The sequence below is a fragment of the Sarcophilus harrisii genome, chromosome 5 (assembly GCF_902635505.1).
Source record: "Sarcophilus harrisii chromosome 5, mSarHar1.11, whole genome shotgun sequence".
Lineage (NCBI taxonomy): Eukaryota > Metazoa > Chordata > Mammalia > Dasyuromorphia > Dasyuridae > Sarcophilus > Sarcophilus harrisii.
The window spans coordinates 6,885,766-6,909,891 of record NC_045430.1 but is presented as its reverse complement, the minus strand read 5'-3'; the positions used below and the strand labels follow the sequence as shown (position 1 = coordinate 6,909,891).

Genomic DNA, 24,126 nt, shown 5'->3' with positions numbered 1-24,126 from the left:
GGAGGAGAACTGTCCCCAGTTCCTGAACCCCAGCCCGCTGGTCATCCCCATGAACTACGAGACAACTGTGAACTTTGAGGGGAAGAATCTAGATCCAGTGAAGGTGAGTGCGGCCCTGAGATGCTCCCTTCTCTAGGAAGTCTAGCCTGTTTTTCAGAAGGGCCCCACTAATGCATTTATGTGCCTTACCCAAGACAAGTGATGCATTTTATTTAGTACAGATCAACAGGTATTTATTAAGCACCTACTATGTGCCAGACACTGAAGGGACAAAGACAGAAGCAAAATAACCCTTGCCTTCTTTACACTCTCCTCAGCAATAGAGGGGAAGGGAATTCTATGAGTACTAAGTCTACAAAGTAATTTAGAAAGAGAAGAAAAGAGAAATCAAATCCTAGAACACTAACATCCACAAAAGGAGAAGGAAGATTCCTTAGAGGAGGTTTGCTCTGGTGGGAGTTAGGGGGGAGAAATGAGAGGGAGAGCATTATAGACATGGAAGCTGGAGACGGGCCGGTAGGTGTGGAGAACAATTAGCCGACTTTGAGTGATGAAATAATTATGTGGAAACTATCCATAAAGAAGGCAGTAATTACCCAGAAGTCCCTTCTCCTGGAAACTCTGAGAAGGCTCAGATAGCCTGGCAGTCCACTGTGTGTCTCGGGCTGCCATAACCTTAGGCCTTGAATTAGGCTCCTCTGAGGGGGCTGGAGGTTGAGGTAGGGAAGGGAGCCCCTAGCGAGCTCTTTGCCTCTTCCTTCTCCAGGGGTCTGGCACTCGGCGCCTGAGTCTGAATTTCATGTCTTCCCTTTACCTCCCCTAGATGCCATCCCTGCACGCTGGCAGTGAGAAGCTGAAATTTGAAACGTCAGTGACCACCGGAGGGTCAGGCACCTTCACCTTCACGACCCCCAAGGTATGACCGAGTCAGGCTGGTCAGGGAATAAGAAGTGAGGGGTGGGTGGATGAGCCCCCAAACAAGAGATGTAGGGCTCGGTGAGACCACACTTAGTAGGTGTGGAGAAAACGCCAAGCAGAGGAGGGAGCCAGTCTGGAGGGCAGAGGGAGTGAGAGGGTGTCCATTCATTAGGGAAAGGACCCAGGGAGCCACCCGGGACAGGAAGGGATTAAGGGCTTCATAAAGAAAGAAGGGGAATTGGCTATATACAAGATGTAGCAAATTGGGAGCAAAGTATGATACAATGTAGCTATTTGCCTCTACTTCTGCCACATTTGGAGACACAATGTATCCCTCTTCCTCTTTCCCATTGGTAGAGGAACTAGTAGGGAAGCTATGTTTAGAGATATAATGTATCCCTCCTGCCTTTTTCCCCATTGGGAGGTTCCAATAGGGGAAGTAGCCTGCTATACAATGTATCCCTCTTGCCTCTTTTCTCCATTGGTGGAGATACTGGTGGGAAGCTGTGTTTAGAGATACAATGTCTCCTTCCTGTCTCTTTCCCCATTGGTGCAGATACCATAGGGAAGCTCTATGTTTAGATACAGTGTATCCCTCCTGCCTCTCTCCCCATTGGTGAGTTACCAGTGCTTTGTTCAAGGATACAATGTATCCCTCTTGCCTCTTTCCCTATTGGTAGAGGTACCAGTAGGGAAGTGCCATGTTTAGAGATACAATGTATCCTTCCTGTCTCTTTCCCCATTGGTGAGGTACAGAGTGGCTTATTTAGGAATACAGTGTATCCTGCCTCTTTCCCCATTGGTGGAGATAACCATAATAATACAGTGTATCTCTCCTTCCTCTTTCCCCATTGGTGAGGTACCAGTGGCTTGTTTAAGAATACAATGTATCCCTCCTACCTCTCTCTCCATTGGTGGAGGTGCAGGGAGGCATGTGTAGAAATGCAATGTATCTCTCCTGCTTCCTCCCGAGGCCTGTAAGGAGCATCCATCATCAGTCCCTTAGGTATTGGTGGGCTTGTGGATGTGCTATTATAGCCTCTGGGGGAGCAGCCCATTCAGTGACAGTGCATCGGTGTGCTCTGCTGGGGCTGTGTGGACCTCCTCTGGGGCAGGAGCCTGGGACCAACCAGCCACTGGTCCTCCAAGGGTGTCTCTCATTTCTCAGTTATCTTATGATGGGAACGAGACGCTGCCTCTGAATTTGTACATCAAGTCCTATGGGAAGAACATTGACAGCAGATTGGAGGGTGAGAAGCTTCATAGATCAGGAGATGAGGGCCTGGGATCGGGGTGGGGCCCGGGACGAGGGAGCTGGGTTGGGGAGGCAGGATGGGTGAGACCTGAGAGAGCTGGGGTGAAGGAGCTAGTCTGGGTGAGGGAGCCCGTGATGTGTGGGAAATGGAGGGGGGGGGGGAGTAGCAGATGAGGGAAGGAAGCAGGTCAGGGTAAAGGTGCTCCCATCAGGGGTCTGCCTTCCCTCCCCAATGCTCTTCCTTCCACAGTGACCCTGTACAACTGCTCCTTCGGCCGTAGTGACTGCAGCCTCTGCCTGGCCGCCAACCCCGCCTATCACTGTGTGTGGTGTGGGAGCCAGAATCAGTGTGTGTATGAGGCCCTGTGCAGCAATATCACCACTGAGTGCCCACCCCCTGTCATCACCAAGGTGAGACGCCCCGGCTGCCGTCCCCAACACCTACCCTTCACATACAGCCAGGGGAGGCGGAGGGCCTGACCCTGGGTAGCCACTTGCCCATTTTCTCAGTGCGCCTTCCTGACCTGGCTACGCCTTTGAGTGTGTAATTCTGTGCTCTTCAGCTGTATTATACCCCTGCGCACACATACACACCTCTCAGAGTGAGCGCTCTTGGACACTCTGACCCACAGCTCCCCCACTTGTACAAACCCTGAGAAGAAGGTGCTTATGGGTGAGAGAGGCTGTGACTGTGGCCAACAAGGCCACATTGTGGGGGCTGTGCCCGGGTCCTCTCGCTACAGGGGAAGGTCAGGAAGGAAGCCACTGGAGTGAGCCCCAATTGGCTCCTGGAGCCAAGCCCCTGCTCCCCCTCCCCCTTCTTCTAAGAGTAGGTGTTCATAGGGTAATAAGGATTGCAGTTCGTGTGTGTCACGCGCGTGCGCACTGCAGACATGAGCACATAAGGGATGGGTGCGCATATTGGGGGGGAAAGGAAGCAGTGAGAGGTACTAGACCCGCTCCCCCAGCTGCCCCTCTGCATAGGCACCCGTCACCCCTACTCACAGTTCTGGGTCCTTGTCTCCAGATTGAACCCGAGACGGGCCCCCTGGGTGGCGGCATTCGGGTCACCATCCTGGGCTCTAATCTGGGCATCCAAGCTGATGACGTCAAGAGGATCACGGTGGCTGGCAAGGACTGTGCTTTTCAGAAGGCCCAATATTCCGTGTCCACCAGGTAACTCACGGTGCTGAGCCCCACCCTTGGCCCTGCTGTGGCACCGGGCTCAAAGTGGGAAGCCTACAGTGTCCCCCAAGGTCCTCCCGTTTGTTTCCTGGAGAGGAAAGGGGAAAGGCCTCCTTACCCCATTATGGCAGGGAAGGGGGTGCACAGCTGGGTCAGGCTACAAACCAAACTATGGCTCGCAGCAGGCCTCGAAGCCTCCCAGCTCTCTTTGCACTTAGCCTTGCAAAGTCGGGACTCTGAGCTCCTTCTGGGCAGACTTTATTTATTTTGATTTTTTGTGTCAACTGAATTGAGGTGCTTGTGTAGACCCCACGAGGGAAAGGAAACATGTGATCTATGGGGCAGGGGATTGGGGCCTGAATTTTCGGAACATTAGGCTAGAGGCCTAAAGGGTCCATGTGGTGGGGGGGAGGGGTGGGATCTGTGACCCTGACCCTCTGCCTCCCAGAATTGTATGCGAGGTGGACGCTTCCAAAGAGCCCATCACAGGGGGGATTGAGGTGGACATCAATGGGAAGCTGGGCCAGTCACCTCCCCACGTCCAGTTTACCTACCAGGTGAGTGAGGGGCCGGCTGTGTGGGTCTGGGAGTCCCCTGTGGCTGACACAGGTGCCAGGGGAGAAAGGGATGTTGTAACAGAAAGCATCTTCGGTGAAGTCCAAACCCTGGGAGACCCAGGATGGGGCACAGATGTGTGACATCTATTTTGATGGGAGCGGCAAGTTGGAGCCGGGCTGGAGACTCGGAAAGCTTCAGTGCCCGGCCTCTGCCTGGGTCGGAGCGCGTGGCCCATATTTGAATCACTGCGAGAGGAATGCGGGAAGGAGAGGGAGTCATCTGTCTTTTGTCTTCTATGGCTCCCTATTGCCTCTTCCGATTGGCATTCAAGGCCTTGCACAACTTGGTTCCCCCTCACCCCCATCCCCTGCCTTTCCAGCCCTATCTCATTCTCCTCTCCTCCATACTTTGCTCCAGGGAAACTGAACAACTGTCTCCCCTTGAGCTGTGTGACATCTCACACTTTCCTTCTTCAGTGTTTTTGCTCAGACTGTGCCCTCTGCCATCATCTGATAATTACTTAGCCCCCATCCTTTTAAGTTCGGTCCCTAGGCAGAACCCCGAGCCGGGAACCTCTGTGCCGTTCCCGCCCCCAGTCCCTCCCCGCACTCTGGGTGCCCCTTTCTAATGTTTTTATCGTGTAATGTTGCTTCTCGCTGAGTTCTCTGCTTCCCCCTCTAGATTGTGAGCTCCCGGAGGGCAGGCACTATGTCTTTAAAACTCTGTATCTCCCCAGCTCTCAGCACCCAGCAAGCACTTAATAAATGTCGCTGTCTCTCCGTGTCTATGTCTCTGTGAGTCGTGTCTCTGTGCTTGTGTCTCTCTGTCCGTGTGGTAACACTTCGCACCCAACCACTGAGTCATTCAGAGACTCCATTGAGCAGCGACTCCCCCCGCCAAGGGGCCACGCTCTGAGCAAGCTCTAAGGCAACAGGATTTGGGTCAATGTGCTCAGGGATGGGGTCCTGACTCGGGCTTTGGGCCTGTCTCCTCCCCAGCAACCAGTGCCCATGGAGGTGAAGCCCACCCAGGGGCCCCAGGCCGGCGGGACCACTCTGGTCATCAGCGGCTCCTACCTGGACACCGGCTCCTCTGAGGACGTCCGGGTGATCCTGGGCACCCTCAAGAAGGGTGTGCCCTGCCAGGTGTATGTATCGCCACCCTTCGACCCCCAGGGGGCCCTTGTGGGAGGGAGAAGGGATGCCCCTAAGGAGAGGCCGACTCGGCTAGCCCTGCCCTCCATGGCACAGGCCCAGTGACTCCCCTCTGCTTCTCCTGCAGCATCGAATTTGGGCCCCAAATCCGATGTGTCACAGGGCCCTATGAGGCCCTCGGGGAGGTCCCCATTGAGGTCCTCTACGGCAACTCCTCGACAGCGGGGAACCGAGTCACCTTCACTTACCGGGAGAACCCTGTGCTGAAGGCCTTTGAGCCCCTGCGGAGTTTTGTCAGGTAATAAGTCTCACCCCTGCTGGGAAGGGACACAGACATGCTTGCAGGCACCTGCGTGTGTGTGTACACACACACACACACACACACACACACACACACACACATATGGATCCATCCCAGCCCCCCAAGTCTGCCCTCCAGATGCAGTCCTCCCCAAATCAAGCTGTCCAGACTCTCCAAGTTTGCCATATCCACTCCACAGATCTTGGCACTACTGGGGATGGCTGAGAGGCTTGAGGCGGGAGGGAAGGGTCCCCAGGAAACCAGTCCTTCCCCTGCTAGCACTGATGGAAGGCGGAAGGAATGCAGCGGGGCAGGTTTGGGTACCTGCTGGGAAAACCCCAGGCCTGACTCAGACCTCTCCCTGCCCTCTCTCTTCCACTCTGGCTCCTCTAGGCCGCTTTCCAAACATTGCCAATCCTCACTGCCCTCTCTAGCACACTTACCATGTCATGTTGATCACTGGGTGGTCCCCCGTGCTCAGCTTTTACCCCCCACGTGGGAGGATGGCTGGGCGGAAAGTCTCGAGAGAGACTGACATCTGACCTCTAAGCCATTTTGCCTGTGGACAAACAGACGTCTGAGACCAAGAGCGAGGGAGATGTCAGGATGACTCCCTTCTTGCCTTGGAGGACTTAAGGCTTAGGCCCTCCCTGTCTTAGGGAAGAGGGAGTAGCTGGAGAGTGTAAATAGCATCACGTCAGTGGGGACTAAAGGGTATAGGGAGTTTCCCCATGTCAGTGGGGGCTAAGGTGAATAGGGAGTCTCCCCTAATTCATGGCTCCTGAGGAGTGTAAATGGCATCACGTCCATGGGGGCTCAGGTGAATAGGGAGTCTCTAACACAGATAGTTCATGGCTTTCAGCTTGCTGGATAACCCTAACTGGCTGATTTGACTCCTGCCCCATATCTTCTAAAACCCTAGAGAGAGAAAAAGAAGCAAGGGCTGAGGGTGGCGCTGCCCTGGGCTGGTGGGCAACGGGCAGCCAGGCTTCCTGCTGTTAACCCTTTGCCCTTGGTTTTCCCAGTGGAGGACGGAACATCAACATCACAGGCCAGGGATTTGACCTGATCCAGAACTTCTCCATGGTGGTAATTGCAGAGCCGCTCCGATCCTGGAGCAAGAGGAGGAAGAGACAGGCTCTGAGCCCCCTCCAGGCCATGACGGTCAGTCCCACCCCGTCCCACCTGCCTGCTTCCAGCCCTTAGGCCATGTCTACCCCTCCTGAAACCTGAACTTGCCCCGTGGGGAGACAGTTTCCCAAAGTGAGCTGGAGGAGGGAGGACAGCACCAAAGGGCCTGAGTCCCAAGGAACATCGGATGGGCTTTGAGGGAAGATAGCTCAGGGTTAGGGTGATAATGGTTATGATCCTGTAGAGGACATGTCACATGAGCGAGCAGACAAGCATGTCTGCTTGTCAATATGTATTTGAAGGCATCTCTGCTCAGGTATGAGTCAGATTTGTGGCCTTGGGGTAGGCAGAGGGGGCCCTCCCAGCTCACAGGCCCCTGGTTCATCCTTCCCAGCCTCTCCCAGCAGTCACTGGGGCATATTGATTTCTGCCTGCAATCCATTTCTTACTGATGGAAATGATCCGGGGGTGGGAGGTGATCAGAAACAAAGCTGAGGCCAGTGTGGGGGATGGGGGTGGAGGGAGATCAGTGCTGTGTGAATAAAGCCAGAGCTGCTCTGGTCCCCAGTGGGAGCCTGGGTCTGGGAGAAGAGGCTTCAGTTGCCACAGGTACAGTTTATACCCAAACTGTGAGGAGGCTGGCCACTGCCGACTTGCTCCAGAGCAGAGATCTGGCTGCGGCGGGCACTTGGAAGGTAGCTTCAAAGCCAAGCGCTGGGGCCCACGGGCCCCTTGTAACGCCATCTGTCTTGGTCCACAGGTGGTGGGGACCACGTATACCCGGTACAGTGACACCAAAGTTGTCTTCTCGTCCCCCCAAGTCCCCGATGAGCCTGAGGCCTACAACATCACCACGCTGCTCCAGATGGACGGCCACCGTGTCCTGCTGAAGACGGAGGCGGGGGCTTTTGAGTATGTCCCGGACCCCACCTTCGAGAACTTCACTGACGGAGTCAAGAAGCAGGTCAACAAGCTCATCCATGCCAGGGTGAGGAGATGGGAGCCTGTCTTCAGGAAGCTTCTCTGTCCCCTGGGGGCAGCCAGGATGGGGACGTTGACTTTACCAGCTGTGAAGTCCTAAATGGGGAAGGAGGGCCAGTTGGGTTGGAGCAGTCAAGGAAAGACTCAGGAAGCTCATCCCCGGGGGCCTTAGACTTTACACAGCAGCCATAATGGAGCATAAAAGGGCAGCCATGATGGGACACTGGAAATCCTAAATGGGGAAGGAGGGCCAGTTGGAGTAGTCAAGGAAGGCCTCAAGCCTCGGCCTTCTCATCCGTAGATAAATGGGATTGACCAAGGCCCTTAAAGCCCCATGTTTTCAGGTCCCCACTGGGGCTGGGCACAGCAGTCAGCTTCCCCCAGAGAGCAGGACCTTCAGGGATTGAAGGCCAAGGGCTAAGCCACTCTTGACCTTCCATCCACCTGTTCCTGCCTCCCCACCCCCTTCACCAGGGCACCAACTTGAATAAGGCAATGACCATCCACGAGGCAGAGGCGTTTGTGGGAGCCGAGCGATGTTTCATGAAGACGCTGACTGAGACCGACCTGTACTGTGAACCCCCTGAGGTCCAGCCACCCCCCAAACGGCGCCAGAAGCGGGACACCACCCACAACTTGCCCGAGTTCATTGTAAGTCAGGGGGGACATCCTGTTGCCCCTTCCTTGGCTCTGCCTGGGACATTTGAGCAGGAGGGAGGGCATCTGAGAGCATGAGGCGATGGACCTGGAGGGGCTCCCTCCTCCTTGAGGGTGGGCCGAGGTCGGCCTTGCTCAAACTCTGAACAAAGGCTTTTCTGAGCCCAGGAATCATGGGAGTGGAAGTCCAGGGAAAGGGGCAGGAGGGCAGGAAGACTATTCCCTTGTTCAAGGGAACAAGTGAGTTCTTAAAACTTCGGGTTCCTCTGTTTGCCTGGAGAGCCTTTGGTGTGCTGATTATAAGTCATTCTCACCTGATCATTAAAGCAGACCCCTGTGTAACGACCAGGGGCTAGCCTTGGGCTGCTTGTCTGTATTAGATTAAGCAGGCTTTTCAGAATGTCTCCTTTTTCTTCCCCTGTATTCACAAGGGGCCTGACTGGGGCTTCAGGGTCCCTAGCACTCTCTGGGTCCGTGGTGTGTGCCTACATGGACCTGCTTTGTAACATTTACCATATGCACTGACTGGGTAGGACCCTGTGTTCTGAGTCGCAGAAACAATGTAAAAGTGACTCGGTGTCTGCCCTCAGGGAACTTAGGGTCTGAGCTACCCCTTCATGTCAGGGAGATGTCCTGAGCCTGAGGGGCTAGTGCCATTGTCAGGAAGGCTTTGGGTCCAGACCATTGAGGGTGCTTCCCAGAGAGGGAGCGCTCCACAACAGCCTCCACGTGTGCCTCTCCAGACTCACTGTGGTGTGTCAGGGAGCCCTCTCTCCATCACCTCCTCCTGGGGCCTGCATCCTAAGAGGGCTGTCCTTGTCTGTGCAGGTGAAATTTGGCGCTCGGGAGTGGGTCCTCGGCCGGGTGGAGTATGACACGCGGATGGGTGACATGCCCCTCAGCATCATCCTGCCCTTGGTGATCATCCCCATGGTGGCCATCATCGCGTTCTCCATCTATTGCTACTGGTGAGACTCACCCCACCCCTCAGGACTCCCCCCTTCCCAGGTTGCCATGGGACTGGCTCCGGTTCCTCCTGCTCTCCCTGGAGCCCATTTCCCAGACTTAGACAGCCAGGCTTAGACCCCAGTCCCCACATCAGCCCTTCCTTTCTTTCCCTTGGGCTCCAGGGCATTCCCCCCAGCTCTCCATCCTCCCCCTTCCAGAGAGGCAGGGAAGACGACAGATCCTAACTTCCCAGAGGCCTCCATTTGCTTTCCATGACCCCTGGAGGTTAGGTTATGGCCTGGGGGACAGGAGATGGGGAGCTCTGGCAATGAACCACCCCTTAAAGTATTAGCACTTCAGCGGATGACAGGGCTTATAGACTTAGATGCTCACCCACTTCTAGACCTGAGCCTAGGACTACGGTACGCCCTTCCCAGCCCCTCAGCCTCCCCTTCCACTGGCAGGCAGCAAAATGGCACTAGAGCCACTAACCAGTTGGGTGTCGGGCTTCTCCCCAAAGGCGCAAGAGTCAACAGGCTGAACGCGAGTATGAGAAAATCAAATCTCAGCTGGAAGGCCTGGAGGAAAGTGTCCGAGACCGCTGCAAGAAGGAATTCACCGGTATGGGGTGGGCCCAGTGAGGACCCCCTGACTGCTAGTTCTTGGGAAAGGGGACATTGTAAGATCAGCTCTGGGCACATGGTGCAGTGGATGGAACATCGTGTCTGGAATCAGGAAGGCCTGAGTTCAAATGCAGTCAGACATTTGCCTCAGTTTCCTCATCTGTCAAATAACAGAAAAAGGAAATGGCAAAGCTCTCCAAATGGGTTAGACCCAAAGGAACCCAAGGTCTGCTCTTAGGGCGGAAGCCAAATGAATGAGGCACTGAGGAGAAAGACAGATTCTTGGTGCTGCCCTAGCCCAGCCCTTGCTGCTGCCTCTCCCGCCTTGTCCTTCCCACGCCCTGTGTTGTGGGGTCATCCAGGAACAGCCCAGGCCCTTCCTGTCCCTTTCCCTAAAGTGCCCCCCTCCACTCTACCCCCTGCTGGGGTCCCTAGCAGAATACCAGCTGTGACACTCCTGGGGAAAAGGCAGGACCGGGGAGTGTCCTCTCAATTTCTCCCCATGGCTGGGTGACTCACCGCTAGAATTTATCAGTGTTGCCCTGAGTGACCAGAAGCCTGTGGGCATTTTAGGGGGCAGAGGACGAGGAGAGCTTCCTCTACAGGGAGGGGCCACTGTGCCAGTCAGAGGAGGCAGGATCAATGGGAGTCAGCCTGAGAGGGTGGGACTTGACCGTAGCTGGATCACCAGGCCTTGGGTGGGCAGGGGGTGCACAGGGAGCCCCCCAGAGGCCCCATCCCAGGCCTGACTCTGACAACTTCCCGCAGATCTGATGATCGAGATGGAAGACCAGACCAATGACGTGCACGAGGCCGGAATCCCCGTGTTGGATTATAAGACCTACACGGACCGGGTCTTCTTCCTGCCCTCCAAGGATGGTGACAAGGACGTCATGATCACGGGGAAGCTGGACATCCCCGAGTCTCGCAGGCAAACAGTGGAGCAGGCTCTCAACCAGTTCTCCAATCTGCTCAACAGCAAATCCTTCCTCATCAATGTGAGTGACTGCTGAGGCAGGGAAGGGCAGAGGGCACGGGAGGCAGAGTAGGAGCCCCAGGCCCTGCCACTGGGGGGACAGAGTAGGAGCCCCAGGTCCTGACCTCAGAGAGCTTCTAACTGGGGGGACAGAGAGGCAACTCCAGGCCCTGTCTTCAGGAAGCTTTCAGTAGGGAGGGGACAGAGGAACCTCACGCCCTGCCCTCAAGGAGCTTCCTGTATGGAGGGGACAGAGGAGCACCCCCAGGCCCTGCCCTCAGGGAGCTCCCAGTCTGGGAGTCAGAGTGTGACTTTTCATGGCCCTGGGCCCTTGGGTAGGCTTGAAAAGCATGTCCTGTGAGGGCAGGGGAGGTAGCGGGCGGCTCAGATCCTTCCATGCTTGTCCCCAGTTCATCCACACCCTGGAGAACCAGCGGGAATTCTCCGCCCGGGCCAAGGTATACTTTGCGTCCCTGCTAACGGTGGCTCTTCACGGGAAACTTGAGTACTACACAGATATCATGAGGACGCTCTTCTTGGAGCTCATGGAGCAGTATGTGGTGGCCAAGAACCCCAAGCTGATGCTGAGGAGGTACTGAGGTCTCTGGGCTGGTGAGGGGGCATATCCAGGGGTAGCCATTGAACGGGCTGTGTGCCAGCACTGTGTAGCATGAGACACGTGGCACATGGCATGGGAGGCTGGGACCACGGGAACCTTTCATCCCACGTGGCCAGGTGGCTGTTCATCCTTTCCATGGCAGTGTCAGAATAATCCCACCTTGTATCTCAGGGCTTCCGGACCCTGTTATAACATATGGCTAATGCTCCAAGGATCTGCCAGCATTTCTTGAGCACCTACTATGTGCCGGACACCATACTCTGGCTAACTAGGAGAAATCCCTGACAGCCCCCCCCCCCCCCCAGGCCTGAAACCCAAGAACATCCTTTTTCCTTTCCCCACTTTGTCGGGATTAGTTCTGCCTCTTTCCAGCTGAGTATCATTGGAGAAGTCCCTTCTCAGAGCTTCTCTGCTGCTGGAGGATGAAATTTAGGTTGCCTCAAAGGTCCCTGTCAGCTTCAGAGCTGAGATCCCATGACTAATTCAAGTGCCGGATCCTGCTTGACCTCCCGGGGCCTTCACCTCCGACCTCTGCCCCTCATTAGATTGTCAAACTCTTGAGAGCCGACCGCTCTGAATCCCCAAGCTGGAAGACGTGCTTCCTGTAAAGAGAAGGGTTTAATTAGGATGGAACGTGTGTGAGTGTGTGTGTGTGTGTGTGTGTGTGTGTGTGTGTGTGATAGACAGATTTTAGGAAGGGAACTCCCAGGAACTAGGTGAGAGTCCCAGCTTTGGATGCTTGCCAGTTCTATGACTATGGACAAGTCACACAAGGCACTCAGTTTCCCTTTCTGTAAAATCCAAGGGGTAGGCGAGCCTCCATCTAAGTTCTTTCCAGCTCCATCCCATGACTGGACAGCCGTCCTTCCCTGAGGCCTATGACCTCGGTCATAGGCCACAGGGTACAGGGAGGAGGCCGAGCCACACCAGGACATTAGCGGGATGGAGAGTAGCTTTCAAGCTCCGTCCACTCCCGTTCAACACAGCTCAAGCCCACACAGCCTCCCCCAGAGCTCTGGGCTGGGCACTGAGGCCCCCTGGCCTCCTTCTGCTTCCAGGTCAGAGACTGTCGTGGAGAGAATGCTGTCCAACTGGATGTCCATCTGTCTGTACCAGTATCTCAAGGTGAGACCTGCGGGTCCCCTCCATCTTGGGGGGGGGGGGGAGAGCACCCTGGCAAAGACTTTGGGGGAGCCGGGAACTCTGTAGGATGCTGACCTTGAGGGGTTCTTTCATACCTCCTGGTCACACGGGTCCCACCGTGGTAGGCCTCCTTATCTGTTACCAACCTCTGCCCTCATCAACTGGATGGGGGAAGGCAGGGGCACAGGCTGGAGCCCCCCAGGGGCATCAGCTGCCAGGGAGAGGAGACAAAAAGCACGACTCCCCAGCCCGGCCCCCTTGCCCTCCGCCTTTTGAGTCTGACCCAGGGTCTCTTCCAGGACACCGCTGGTGAACCGCTCTACAAGCTCTTCAAGGCCATTAAGCACCAAGTGGAGAAGGGCCCCGTGGACGCCGTGCAGAGGAAAGCCAAGTACACCCTGAATGACACGGGGCTTCTGGGGGACGACGTGGAGTACATCCCACTGGTGAGCCCCGTCCCCTCCCTGCTCCTCTCCTGGCCGTCCTATCCCCTCTCCCACTTTCTATCCTTTGCTTCCTGGGTGGCCTTGACCTTGAGGAGTCAATTCCGTTCTCTGGACCTAAAGTTAGAAAATGAGGGGCTGAATCTCCTTCTGCTGCCCCCTTGTCTGCAACCAGACACAGGCCCCTTGGAGTCCTCCTGCCTGTCCCACAGCCTGAGCTGGAAGCCCCCTGTGTCCCCAGAGCTCCGCTCTCCCCTCCTCCAACCCCAGGGCGGAGAGCCACCCTCAGATCTTCCTCCTCAGCCTCAGGGTGGCAGGGAAAACTAAGACTGCTACGGTAGGGGAGGTGGTACTCGGGTCCAAAGTAGGCAGAACCTCGAAGGCCGAGCTTAAAGGGGTCTGTTTGGATAAGGGTTAGGGCCACATACACATGCGTGACCCAGGTGGGCTCAGCCCTGGCTGTTTAGCCGTGGCCGATGTTCTCCGGCTCTGCCATTTTTGCTTCATCCATCATCCTAGGCTCTCTGCAGCTGCTCCCTCCTCCCCCCCAGGCTGCCTTCGTGGGCCCTGAAGGACAATCTTTCTCGTTCACGGCGTGGGGAGGGGGCTGCAGGAGCCTTCGCTCCCGCTAAGCGTCTTTCTGAATTGTCCCTTTGCTGATTCCAAGGCCTGATGTCTCAGTGCAATCGGAGCCACTGAAATGTGCCGCTCCCAGTTCTTCCTAATTAACGCCCCCAAACAATAGCCTTAATGAGCCCTGTCTGTGGATGTGGCAGGGGACACAAAACGTGGGCCTTTTTTCCTTTCTGGGGCTGGAGCCTTGAGGATTTGGGATTATCCTGGCTGAGAAGGAGACCAGATCATCCAATCGGGACTCTGAGTGAGGGGTGGCTCTCGGGGACCCCCAGCCCTGCCCTCGGGGAAGGGAGCAGGACAGGGCACACAGGGAGGGACGGCTGAGCCCAACTGATGCAACCCCTCTTCCCGCAGACCGTGAACGTTATTGTTCAGGAGGAAGGTGTAGACGCTATTCCTGTCAAAGTCCTCAACTGTGATACCATCACCCAAGTCAAGGAGAAGATCATTGACCAAGTGTACCGCACCTTACCCTGCTCCAGGTGGCCCAAGGCCGAGAGCGTTGTCCTGGGTACGGGCTCACGTGGGCTGGGCGTTGGCTGGCGGGGTGGCCCAAGGAAGACCCGGGATTGTGGAAAGGGGAAGGACTTTCCATGGGACTGGTCTAGAAAGGCATTTTGGAGCCAGATGGAGAAATGGCCCCCAGGGTGGGAAAAGGAACCCAGAAAGCTATATCCCAGAAGCTAAGGGAGGATTGAGTGTCTGGGAGGCGGGAAGGAAGGGCAAATGGGTCAACAGCGCCAGGCAAGGAGGAGAAGGAGGGCACCAAGGCCTCAGGCTGGGGAGGGAGGAAATCACTGGGGACCCTGCTTGGAGAGACCACTTTAGTGAAGGGATGAGCTCAGAAACCACAACTGTAGAGAGTGAAGTGAGGGAAATGAAGGCAGGGAGGGGCGGAAAACTGAGGGCGGCAGGGCAGGCGTAGTAAAGGTCAAGAAAATTTTAAAGAAAGTTTGAGGAAAGTGAGAAGAAAAAAGGGAGGAGGGAGAAAAAAGGAAAAGGGAAAGAAAGAAGGAGGAGAAAAGGGAGAGGAAAAGAGGACAGGGAGAAGAAAAAAGGGAGGACTAAGACAGAAAAAGGAGGAAGAAGAAAGGGAGGAAAGACAAGAGGGCTGGAAGAGGGAAAGAAAAGGGGAAAAAGGGGAAAAAGGGGGGAAGGGAAAACCCAAAGAAGAGACAGAGGGAAAAAAGAGAGGAAAGGTAAAGAAAAAAAGAGCAAGAGCTAGAGAACAAAGACAGAAAGGGAAGGAAGAAGAGAGGGAGAGAGACAGAAAGAGAGAGAGAGCAAGAGCTAGAGAGACAGAAAGAGAGGAGAGGGAAAAATAGAGGTCGAGAAAGAGAGAGAGAAAGAGGACAGCATTCAGGGGACAAGCTGCTGCCTGGGAGGGCTTTGAAATTTCAGTGTGGGCGGCTGGAGGAGGGAAGAGGAGATTTGCAACATTAGCTATGGGGAGTGGACTAGAGAATCTCTCTTGGAAAGGGGGTTTTTCTCCTGCTGACCCCAAACTCAGAACGTCCCCTGGGGCTCCTAATTCTGCCTGACGACAGAGCCCGAGGTGGGTGCCGGGAGCCTCATGGGGGAGACCAACATTGAGAATTGTGTTTGGGCTGAAACCTTTCCAACCCACCGAGCATCAGGCCCTTGGGGAGCACCTGCTGTGCGCCAGGCCCGGCTCAGTGCCAGGGACATAGGGACGAGAGTGCTCGGAGGCGCTGCCTTCAAAGAGCTTTCTCTGAGAGACCTGGGCTGAGCCTGTGGGGGGAAAGGGCAGAGGTTGACCTGGAAGCGAGACGAGCCTCATTCTAAGAGGAGCCAAGGGAGGCTCGTTTGTGGAAGGGCCTTGTGCCCCAGAGCAGACTGGAGCACCTCGGGAGGGAGCGAGCTCCCTGTCACCTGGAACTTCAAACCTGGGCTGCCCCATAAAGGTGATTCCTGCTCAAATTTCCGGCCCGGAAAATTGCTGAGTTGGAGGATTCCTTTGTCGGATTTGCTATTTATAAAATGGGGCGCCTGAGCCTGTGGCGGGCCTGGCGCACGTGTAAGTGGAGCTGTCTCCCCACAGAGTGGCGTCCTGGATCCACGGCCCAGATCCTGAGCGACTTAGATCTCACCTCACAGCGTGACGGCCGCTGGAAACGCATCAATACGCTCATGCACTACAACGTAAGGGGGGCCGCGCTTGGAAACCTTCCCCCGGGCCCTCATTGTCATAGTCATGCCCCCTCCCCTCGTCCCTCAGGCCCCCCACCATCTCAGGCAGGGTCAGCCCCTTGGGCCCCCAGTTCCCAGGCTCCTCTCTGCCTCAGCCATGCCCGGTGACCGCCTCCTTGGCTGGGCCTCCAGCAGTCCCGGAAAGATCCCAGGGTTTGAGTCCGGGGGTAAGCGCAGGAGGGGCCTGTGGTCCCAGGGGTCCTAGAGCTCCAGCCATGTCCCCCCAGGTTCGCGATGGGGCCACGCTTATCCTTTCCAAGATGGGGATCTCGCAGCAGCCTGAGGACAGCCAGCAGGACCTGCCCGGCGAGCGTGAGTCTCCCCCCACCCCCCTTTCCTCCTTTGGCCTCTGCATCTGTGTCACATGGACCAGTCACTTCCCTCTGTGCCCAGTTCCTCCGTAGCCCTTGAGCTTAGATCAGAAGCTCTCCAACTTCTGGACGGTGCCACAATCCACGGGGGCTTCCTGGGGAGATCCTCCTTGCTGATCGCCCCCTTCCCCAGCCCCTTATTCAGGAGCCCCGAGTGACACCCCCAGTAGTTTTTGGGGGGCAGAGAGCAGAGGACCACCCCGGGCCTGGGCGTCAATCAGCAACACTTAAGGCCCAGCGGGACAGCCCCACTCAGCCCCACCCTGTCCCCCCCTCCAGGCCATGCCCTCCTGGAGGAGGAGAACAGAGTATGGCACCTGGTGAGGCCCACGGACGAGGTGGAAGAAGGGAAGTCCAAGAGGGGCAGCATGAAGGAGAAGGAGAGGACCAAGGCCATCACGGAGATCTACCTGACCCGCCTGCTGTCTGTGAAGGTGCAAGGGCTGGGGGCCGAGCTGGGAGAACTGGGCGCTGGGGCTGAGAGTGGGGGGCTGGGGGCTAGGAACACCAGGGGCTAAGGGCTGAGAGCCGGGGGTTGGGGGCATCAGGGGCTGGGGCTGTGCCGGCAGCTCCTGACCCACACAGGCCTCTCACTCTGTGCTTCCCTCCTTCCCCACAGGGCACGCTGCAGCAGTTCGTGGATAACTTCTTCCACAGCGTCCTGACCCCCAGCCCAACGGTCCCACCTGCCGTCAAATACTTCTTTGACTTCCTGGATGAGCAGGCGGAGAAACACGAGATCAAGGATGAGGACACCATCCACATCTGGAAAACCAACAGGTGATGACTGGGAAGGAAAGCCTGGCAGGGGATTCTGCCCATTTCCCGCCATAGTGAGATCAAGAATGGCCCCGAATTCTGCTCAGTCCTGATTCCTCTCCCATCTGCTCCTATACCCTTGAATGTACCCCTTGTCATAGTGCTATTTGTCCTCCCTCAGTTTACCTCCTGTGGCCTCCTCCCTCAGTTTACCTCCTGTAGTCTCCGGCCTCAGTTTACCTCCTGTGGCCTCCTGCCTCAGTTTACCTCCCATGGTCTCCCCTAAGTCTGCCTCTCTGTGGCCTCCTGCCTCGGTTCACCTCCCGTGGTCTCCCCCTAAGTCTGCCTCTCTGTGGCTCCTCCCTCAGTTTACCCCTCCGATTCTGGGTGAACATCCTGAAGAACCCTCACTTCATCTTTGACGTCCACGTCCCGGAGGTTGTGGACTCCTCCTTGTCCGTCATCGCTCAGACTTTCATGGATGCCTGCACCCGGACGGAGCACAAGCTGAGCAGGGTGAGTGCGGACCTCCCGGCCCACCCCGGATGTCTCCCCAAGCCCTTGTTTCTGGTCCTCCATTTGATCTGGGAGCTATTAAGACAATGGCATGAGGCCAGAGGGGAGGGGAGAGGGGGCTGCCCCTTAGGCGGGTGCTTTGCATCCATCCACGACAGGCAGGACAGGAGGAAGGAGGGGACTTCTCTCCATTCTGAGTCCCACAGCCACTAAATACAGAAGGAGGGATTTGAACCCAGATCTTGGGGCCAGTGCTCTAGCCACCCCAGCTAGCTGTCATTTGGGAGCACAGGTGATGGGGAGGTGCCCAGCACGGGGCTTGGAAGCCCCTTTTGTGGGTAATCGGGTGTTCTTTCACCTTATTTTTAATGCTGTCTTATTTTTGGATCACCTTCATTTCCCCGTAATCCCTTCCCTCCTCCCTACCAAGCAACCACCCCTTGTAACAAGGCTAAAAAAGAAAGAAGGGAACAAAAAAAGCATTTGATCATCCAGCAGCACCTCTCCTCAGGAGAGACCCAGCACTCTCTCGAAGGCCTTTCTGCCTCAGTTTACCTCTGTGGCCCTCTTGCCTCAGTTTCCAGATGGGAAAGACTAGAAATCCGAGAGGGCAAATGCTCACCCGGTGACAGAGCCCAGATGAGCTCCTGGCCACTCTGGCCGGAGCCCGCGTTTTGCTGCTGTTCTGGGAGGAGCCACGGCTCTCAGGCCTTCTAGGGAGGCTCCAGAAGCCGGCTCCCTGTGCCCCAACGGGGCCAGCCTTCCGGGGCAGAGCCAGCCCCCCACTCCCACCCCCGCTTCCTCCTTCCAAGGTTGCTGTCTGAAGGTCACCGGCAATTCTGTTTTTCCTCAGGATTCTCCCAGTAACAAACTGCTCTATGCCAAAGAGATTTCTACCTACAAGAAGATGGTGGAGGAGTGAGTTCCATCCCCGTCCTGCCCTCTCCCCCCACTGCTTGGTGGCCTCAGAGCCTGCAATGGAGAGCAGCGTTCTTCCAGAACCCTCTCTGACCTGCCCAGCCAGCCCTGGTCTCCCTCCCCGACCCGGGCCCAGCACGCTCCATGTCTGATCTGGGCCGAGTTTCACAGGGTCTGGCCAGTATCAGGGGGCTCTATCCCATGTCCCTGCTGGGCCAAGGGCTTCCTGAGGCCACCCCCACATTGTTATGTCCCCGAGGCCGTCCCCCCTCATTGCTGGGTCCCCAAGGCCATCCCCCACATTGTTGGGTCCCTGAGGCTGTCCCCCTCATTTCTGGGTCCCCGAGAGGTAGGTGGGCATCTAGAAAGCCCGGGACCCCTTAATCCCTGTGCAGCTGGTGACCCCCTCCCTACTCATCTATCCATTTGTCTGTGTGTCTCCCCAGTTACTACCGAGGGATTCGGCAGATGGTCCAAGTGAGCGACCAGGACATGAACACCCACTTAGCTGAGATTTCCCGGGTAAGAAGGGGGAGGAAGGGGCAGCCTTTTCTCTCCCTCCCTCTTTCTCTCTCTCCTTCTCCCCCATCTCAATGAATGGGCCCCCTTCCTCTCTCCAATGAGTCACCTGCCATGGCTGGGGGGAGAAGGGGGGCTGCTTCATTGTGGGGCTGGGGCTGGGAATGCAAAGTTATGCTAATGAGGCGTGGGGGGTATGGAAATGAGGAGAGGGGAGGGGAAGCAAAAACGGGGTCTGGGTTTAAGGGTTGTTCCAGCAGCTGTGTGGGTGGCTGTGGAGGGGACGGGGCTGCCATGGGGCCTGGGATCGGCCGAGTGAGCGATGCTCGCGTGAGCTGCGTTGCCGCGTGATTGTGCGGCTGCGACGGCACGTTGAGGGGTGCATCTGCCCAAGAACCTGTCTCTGGGGCTTTGCCTCCCGGGTGCCCGCTTCTGTGAGCCGGAGACCCCGTTCCTCCCCTTCCCAGTGGGAGAGACCATTAGCGCACTCCAACTGTGCGTCTGTTCACATATCTGTTCCCAAAGCTAATTGCCCACCTCGGCAAAAGGCTCCCTGCCAACCCGCACGGGTGCAAGCCCAGAAAGCCCGTCGTAAATCCACGGGCCGGGTGCGGGGCTGGTGGGGGAGACTGCTTGCTTAAGCCAAGGGACCGGTCTGGGACCACGAGAGGGAACCCACCTGTGTAACTGTGTGTCCGGCTCAGAAAAGGCAGGGCCGAAGCCCTCACTGCCCCCTCGGCCGGCCCCCTCTGCTCAGGGGCCTTTGCTCACCAAGCTGGCGCTGTCTCCGCAGGCACACACCGACTCCCTGAACACCCTTGTAGCCTTGCATCAGCTGTACCAGTATACACAGAAATACTACGATGAGGTAGGTGGTGGGTCCAGGGAGCGCAGGGGATGGAGACCAAAGATGGGAGGGAGAGGAGCTGTGCTTGCCCTGGACCAGGCTCTCGGACGGTTTTGGGGAAGCTCTTGGGTTGGGTGACTTGCCCACGATCACACAGTTGAGCGTTTGAGGCTGGATCTGAACTCAGGGCTGCTGGTCTAGCCACCGAGTCGCCTAGCTGCTCCCCCCCACCAGCCCCCACACCCCTTCAGCTCGTCTATCTGTCTGCCCCCCTCAGATCATCAACGCCCTGGAGGGGGATCCTGCAGCCCAGAAGATGCAGCTGGCCTTCCGTCTGCAGCAGATCGCGGCGGCGCTGGAGAATAAGGTCACGGACCTCTGACGGCTTGCTGTTCCGGGCTCTTTCCTCTCCGAGGAGCACGCTATCCCGTTTTGAAACGTACACTTCTGCAAGGAAGAGAAATCATGATTTTTCTGGATCGGCAAAATGAGATATTCAAAGGATTTTTACTGTAAATTCCAATTTGATGGAGCTTGCGCACTGGCTCGCTCCCGTGTGGGTGTGAGAAGTAGACCTCTCTCTCTTAGAAACGTAGATGTCGCCTTCCTAGCTCTGAGAGGCAGGGCCGAGGCCGGGGAAGCCGGAGGAGGGCCCTGGGCCGGCCCGCAGCCCGCCCGCCCGCTGGCCACCAAGGGCCCTCAAGCCCCACGCAGCCCAGCTGACCCGGGGCACCCCCCGGCCCGGCAGCGCCAACAGGATGAGCCGGGGGCGATTGGGGCCGGGGATCCTGCCCGCCTCAGCCGCACACACGGGCCACAGCGTTTGGGGTACTTCCTAAGTCATTTGTAATGTGCCTTATTGATCCTCTGATGCTTGTGACTTGGGACCAAACCAGCATAGAAGCGAACAGCAAGCACCGGTTCTCTGTGTGTGGGGATGGATGGCGAGGGGCCCCGAGGCTCGGCCCTGGGAGCGCCCCAACACTGGGGACTGGCTGTCTTGACCTTCTGAGCAGCCCCGGTGTATGGAAGCCGGCTCTCTGGGTCTGCTCTGAGCTGCCCGAGGTCCGAGTATCCACCTGCCTGTCCCTATTGCTCAGCTGCTGTCCGGCGGCATCTCGAGCCTCTCTGTGTCTTCCCCAGGAGGTGAGAGACAAAATTCGGTACGATTTCCCCCAGCGCGAGGGACAGAGCAGCCTCGCCCCCCCCCTCGGGCCCCTTGGGCTCTGGCACGTAGGTACGGCAGCCTGTGGCATTGGCGGCTGTGCCCGAGGGCCGTCCCTCGCCCTCCAACGGCCCCGACCGCCAGCCCAGGGCCTCCCTGGTAGGACTCTGCCAGCCCCGTGGGCCACAGGAGCCGCGCGGCGGCCGGACTCGCGGGAGTCTTTGTCGTGTCTAGTGAACACATGAGGTTTCGTCAGTGTGGAATGTTCGTGTCACGTCGAGTGTTGGCCGTGTCCCGAGTCGGGCATCAGATGTCGCGTCCGTGGAGCATTAAATGTCGGGATTGTGGGAGAGGTCTTAGAAGGCCACGTGTCCAAGACCACGTGAGCACGGAGCAGATCTGGCCACAGCATCATGATGCTGGGCCCGTGGCCCGCCCGCGCGGTCTCTCCCTCCGTGGTCCTCGCTGTGCGGCGCCGGGGCCTGGGCTGCTGCTGGGAGGAGACCGTCTGGGGGGTCTCCTCCCTGCCCCCACCCTCTCCCCTCTGTAAATCTTGTTCGTTGTAAACCAAATACATGTGTTTTTTTCATACCTGCTAGGGGGCTTGTCATTTGTCCCCAGCGCCAGCCCCTTCTCTACCTCCGCCCCAGCTCCTTATACTGTCTACACTGCTCTACCCCTATATATATATATACACTGTTTATAGCCCTGCCCTTTATGCTGTCTACACCACTCCCACCCATACTGTCTACACCTCTGCCTCTGGTCCCAGATGGCCCTTTGGGAACAATGTCAATACCTACAATGACCCCTGAGTGTTCAGGGTCCTGGGCCAGTGGCCATAGGGGGCAGCTGGGAACGAGGCAGACTTGGGCCTCCACGGGGGGAGGGCGGCTGGGGGTGACCCTGTTCTACTCAGCCTTGGGGCACCTTGCCCCTTGGGCTGCCGGCTCTCCTGGAAACATCTCACCTATCCAAGCACACACGTGCATCTGGGCTCACTTGAGAACACACGTGTGCGTGCATTAGCAGGAGGTGCACCAGCCTGGATGAGCACCCCCGTGTGTGCGAAGCTGGCAGCTTTACTACTCCTTCCCTCCCCTCCCACTCCTCAAGGTCCCCGTGCCAAGCCCCAGGGGCGCCCCGTCTGTCTCCCTGGCAGCCCGTGCCGGCCTGCTGTGCGTCCTCAGTCTGCCAGGCTGGCACCTTCACAGCTCTGAGGGTCTAGCGAGAGGAGGGGCCGTGCCCACCCGGCCCCTGGGGGACCAGGGCCAGACTGGCCCTTCTTAACAATGCTCCCTTCCCTTCAGTCCCAAGCCCAAACTCATTCTTCAGCCCTCTGGCAACTCACGGCCCCCCAAGGTCATGGGGGAGCTCGACTTGTGTGTGATCTTAGTCATTTTCTCTCCGGGCCTCAGTTTCTCCAACTCAGCAATGCCAGATCCTACAATCCCCTCCCAGTTCTCCTATTCAGAGAACTGAATCATTCTGTTCCTAATCTATGATCCCAGTTTGTAGAGGCCCAGAACCCCAGAACTGGAGGCCCCCGCCTAACCAAGACCCCTTCCCATAGCATCCCTCACAGGGCTGGCCCCCAGCCTCTGCTGGATGGAGAGCTCACTGCTTCCAGCCAGCTCAGATTATTAGGAAGCCCAAATCTGTGAAGGGTCCCTGGCTTGGAGTCCATAATTAAACAGTGACAATGAGGGCTTGGACAAAAATCGGGGACTCTGTCCATTGGAGTTGAAGGACCTAGCCATCCCCCTCCCCAGAAGCCCCTCCCTAATCCCCTTCTCCTGGCTCTCAAACATTGCCCCGGCTCTCTCCTGCTGCTGCCTGCTGGGCCAAGCTAAATAAATCCACAAATGGGAACCATTGTGTCACCCCCCCCCCGTCATGTTTTGGTCAAGTATATCATGAGCACGATGCTTATGGGGCATGATCTTAAGGGCCCTCTCTCACCGGTCCCGCTTCCCTGTTCTCCAACTTAGCCACGTTCTTCAAGCCTCCAGCCTGGGGCTTCTTAAGGGCTTCTTTTTCCACTCAAAAATCTTTTTGGTTCAAGAAGTTTTACACAACCCCGGGTATATAGATATATAAAATAGGTTTACAAATCAAACATTTACCAATAACCATTTAATTTCATGACCCCTTTTGGGATCACAACCCACAGTTTAAGAAGCTGTGCCCTAGATGATGAAGTGAATCCAAACATTTATTTAGCGCCTGCTGCATGCAGTGCTCAAGTAGTTTTGATAATGGGATTGCAGGGAAAAGGGGAGAGATGGAGTTGGAAGCCCTACATCCCAATCCCAGCTCTGCCACTTCCTGGGGTATGTAACCCCAGGCAATCCCTTACTTTCTCTGAGCTTCAGTTTCTCCCTCTGTAAAATGAGGGGGCTAGAACACAGCTATGATAAAAGATAAGATGTAGTCTATGCCATGTAAGAACAGACACAGGCCTAGATCTTCTGAGGGCAGAGAAGGAAGGAGGTGGAAAGGAGGGAAAGGGCAGGCAAAAAGAGAGGGAGCACCATTTGGCTTGGCAGAGACTCAGGGGAGGCTTTATGGAAAAGAGGGAGGAGGGCCCCAGGCTGGACCTTAAAAAACTGGCAGTCCTGAGGGAGGATGGCGTTCCCAGGGCAGGGAAACACAAATCAGAGTCCAGAGGAAGGAGGGGGGAGAGTAGTTGCACATGGGGGGACAAGGATAGAGGTGGGGGGGCCCTTTGGGAAGGGTCTTGAAGACAGGAGAGGAACTTTGTGCTAGTGGTAGGAGGAAACCAGGGTAGCTTTTCTCTGCAGGGGAGTGACCGGGTCAGACCTATGAGCCAAAAAGGCAAGATCCTGATGGTGGGAGCACTGAGGAAGGGAGAGTTTGGAAGCAGGCAGATCCAGAGGAAGTTATCCTACAGCCCAGAGGAAAGAGTGAACGGCCCAGCCCCATGATCTCTCCATCATCTGCCTTTAATCCTAAGTATGAAATAAAGTCATTTGCACCAAAGCCCATAGAGGAATGTAAGGAAAAGCTCTGCCTGGAGTCAGAGGCCCTGGGTGTAAAATTCTAACACCTACAGAATTCAACCCAAGTCCTTTCTCTTTCATTAGCCTCAGTTTCCCTTTCTGTAGAATGGGCAAGCTCATCTGTATAGAGAAAACCAAATGGGGAAAGGATTTGAGAGAGAAAAAAAGAAGTCCCTGGACTGGGCCTATGGGTGGAGCTGGCAAGGATCCTGAAACTTTCTCTCTTTGTTCCCTTTGATTTTCCTCTTGCCTTCTCTGTACACAGCAGA

The 24,126-nt window shown here is 56.6% G+C and overlaps 1 protein-coding gene across 1 annotated transcript in view; it reads left to right on the top strand.

Moving 5' to 3' along the window:
• The window catches only part of PLXNB2 (plexin B2), a 54,646-nt gene extending 33,218 nt beyond the window's left edge, over nt 1–21,428 (top strand). Inside the window, 27 exon segments of the mRNA XM_012550395.3 lie at nt 2–103; nt 824–916; nt 2,087–2,168; nt 2,424–2,584; nt 3,201–3,349; nt 3,807–3,915; nt 4,915–5,063; nt 5,198–5,368; nt 6,397–6,535; nt 7,263–7,490; nt 7,958–8,134; nt 8,969–9,108; nt 9,609–9,709; nt 10,480–10,709; nt 11,098–11,279; nt 12,365–12,431; nt 12,749–12,895; nt 13,883–14,039; nt 15,591–15,691; nt 15,967–16,051; nt 16,390–16,544; nt 16,730–16,890; nt 17,238–17,385; nt 18,239–18,303; nt 18,750–18,825; nt 19,616–19,690; nt 19,947–21,428. Of these exon segments, the coding sequence (XP_012405849.2) occupies nt 2–103; nt 824–916; nt 2,087–2,168; nt 2,424–2,584; nt 3,201–3,349; nt 3,807–3,915; nt 4,915–5,063; nt 5,198–5,368; nt 6,397–6,535; nt 7,263–7,490; nt 7,958–8,134; nt 8,969–9,108; nt 9,609–9,709; nt 10,480–10,709; nt 11,098–11,279; nt 12,365–12,431; nt 12,749–12,895; nt 13,883–14,039; nt 15,591–15,691; nt 15,967–16,051; nt 16,390–16,544; nt 16,730–16,890; nt 17,238–17,385; nt 18,239–18,303; nt 18,750–18,825; nt 19,616–19,690; nt 19,947–20,051 (3,555 nt within the window). The 3' untranslated portion in view covers nt 20,052–21,428.
• Nucleotides 21,429–24,126: the final 2,698 nt, after the last annotated feature.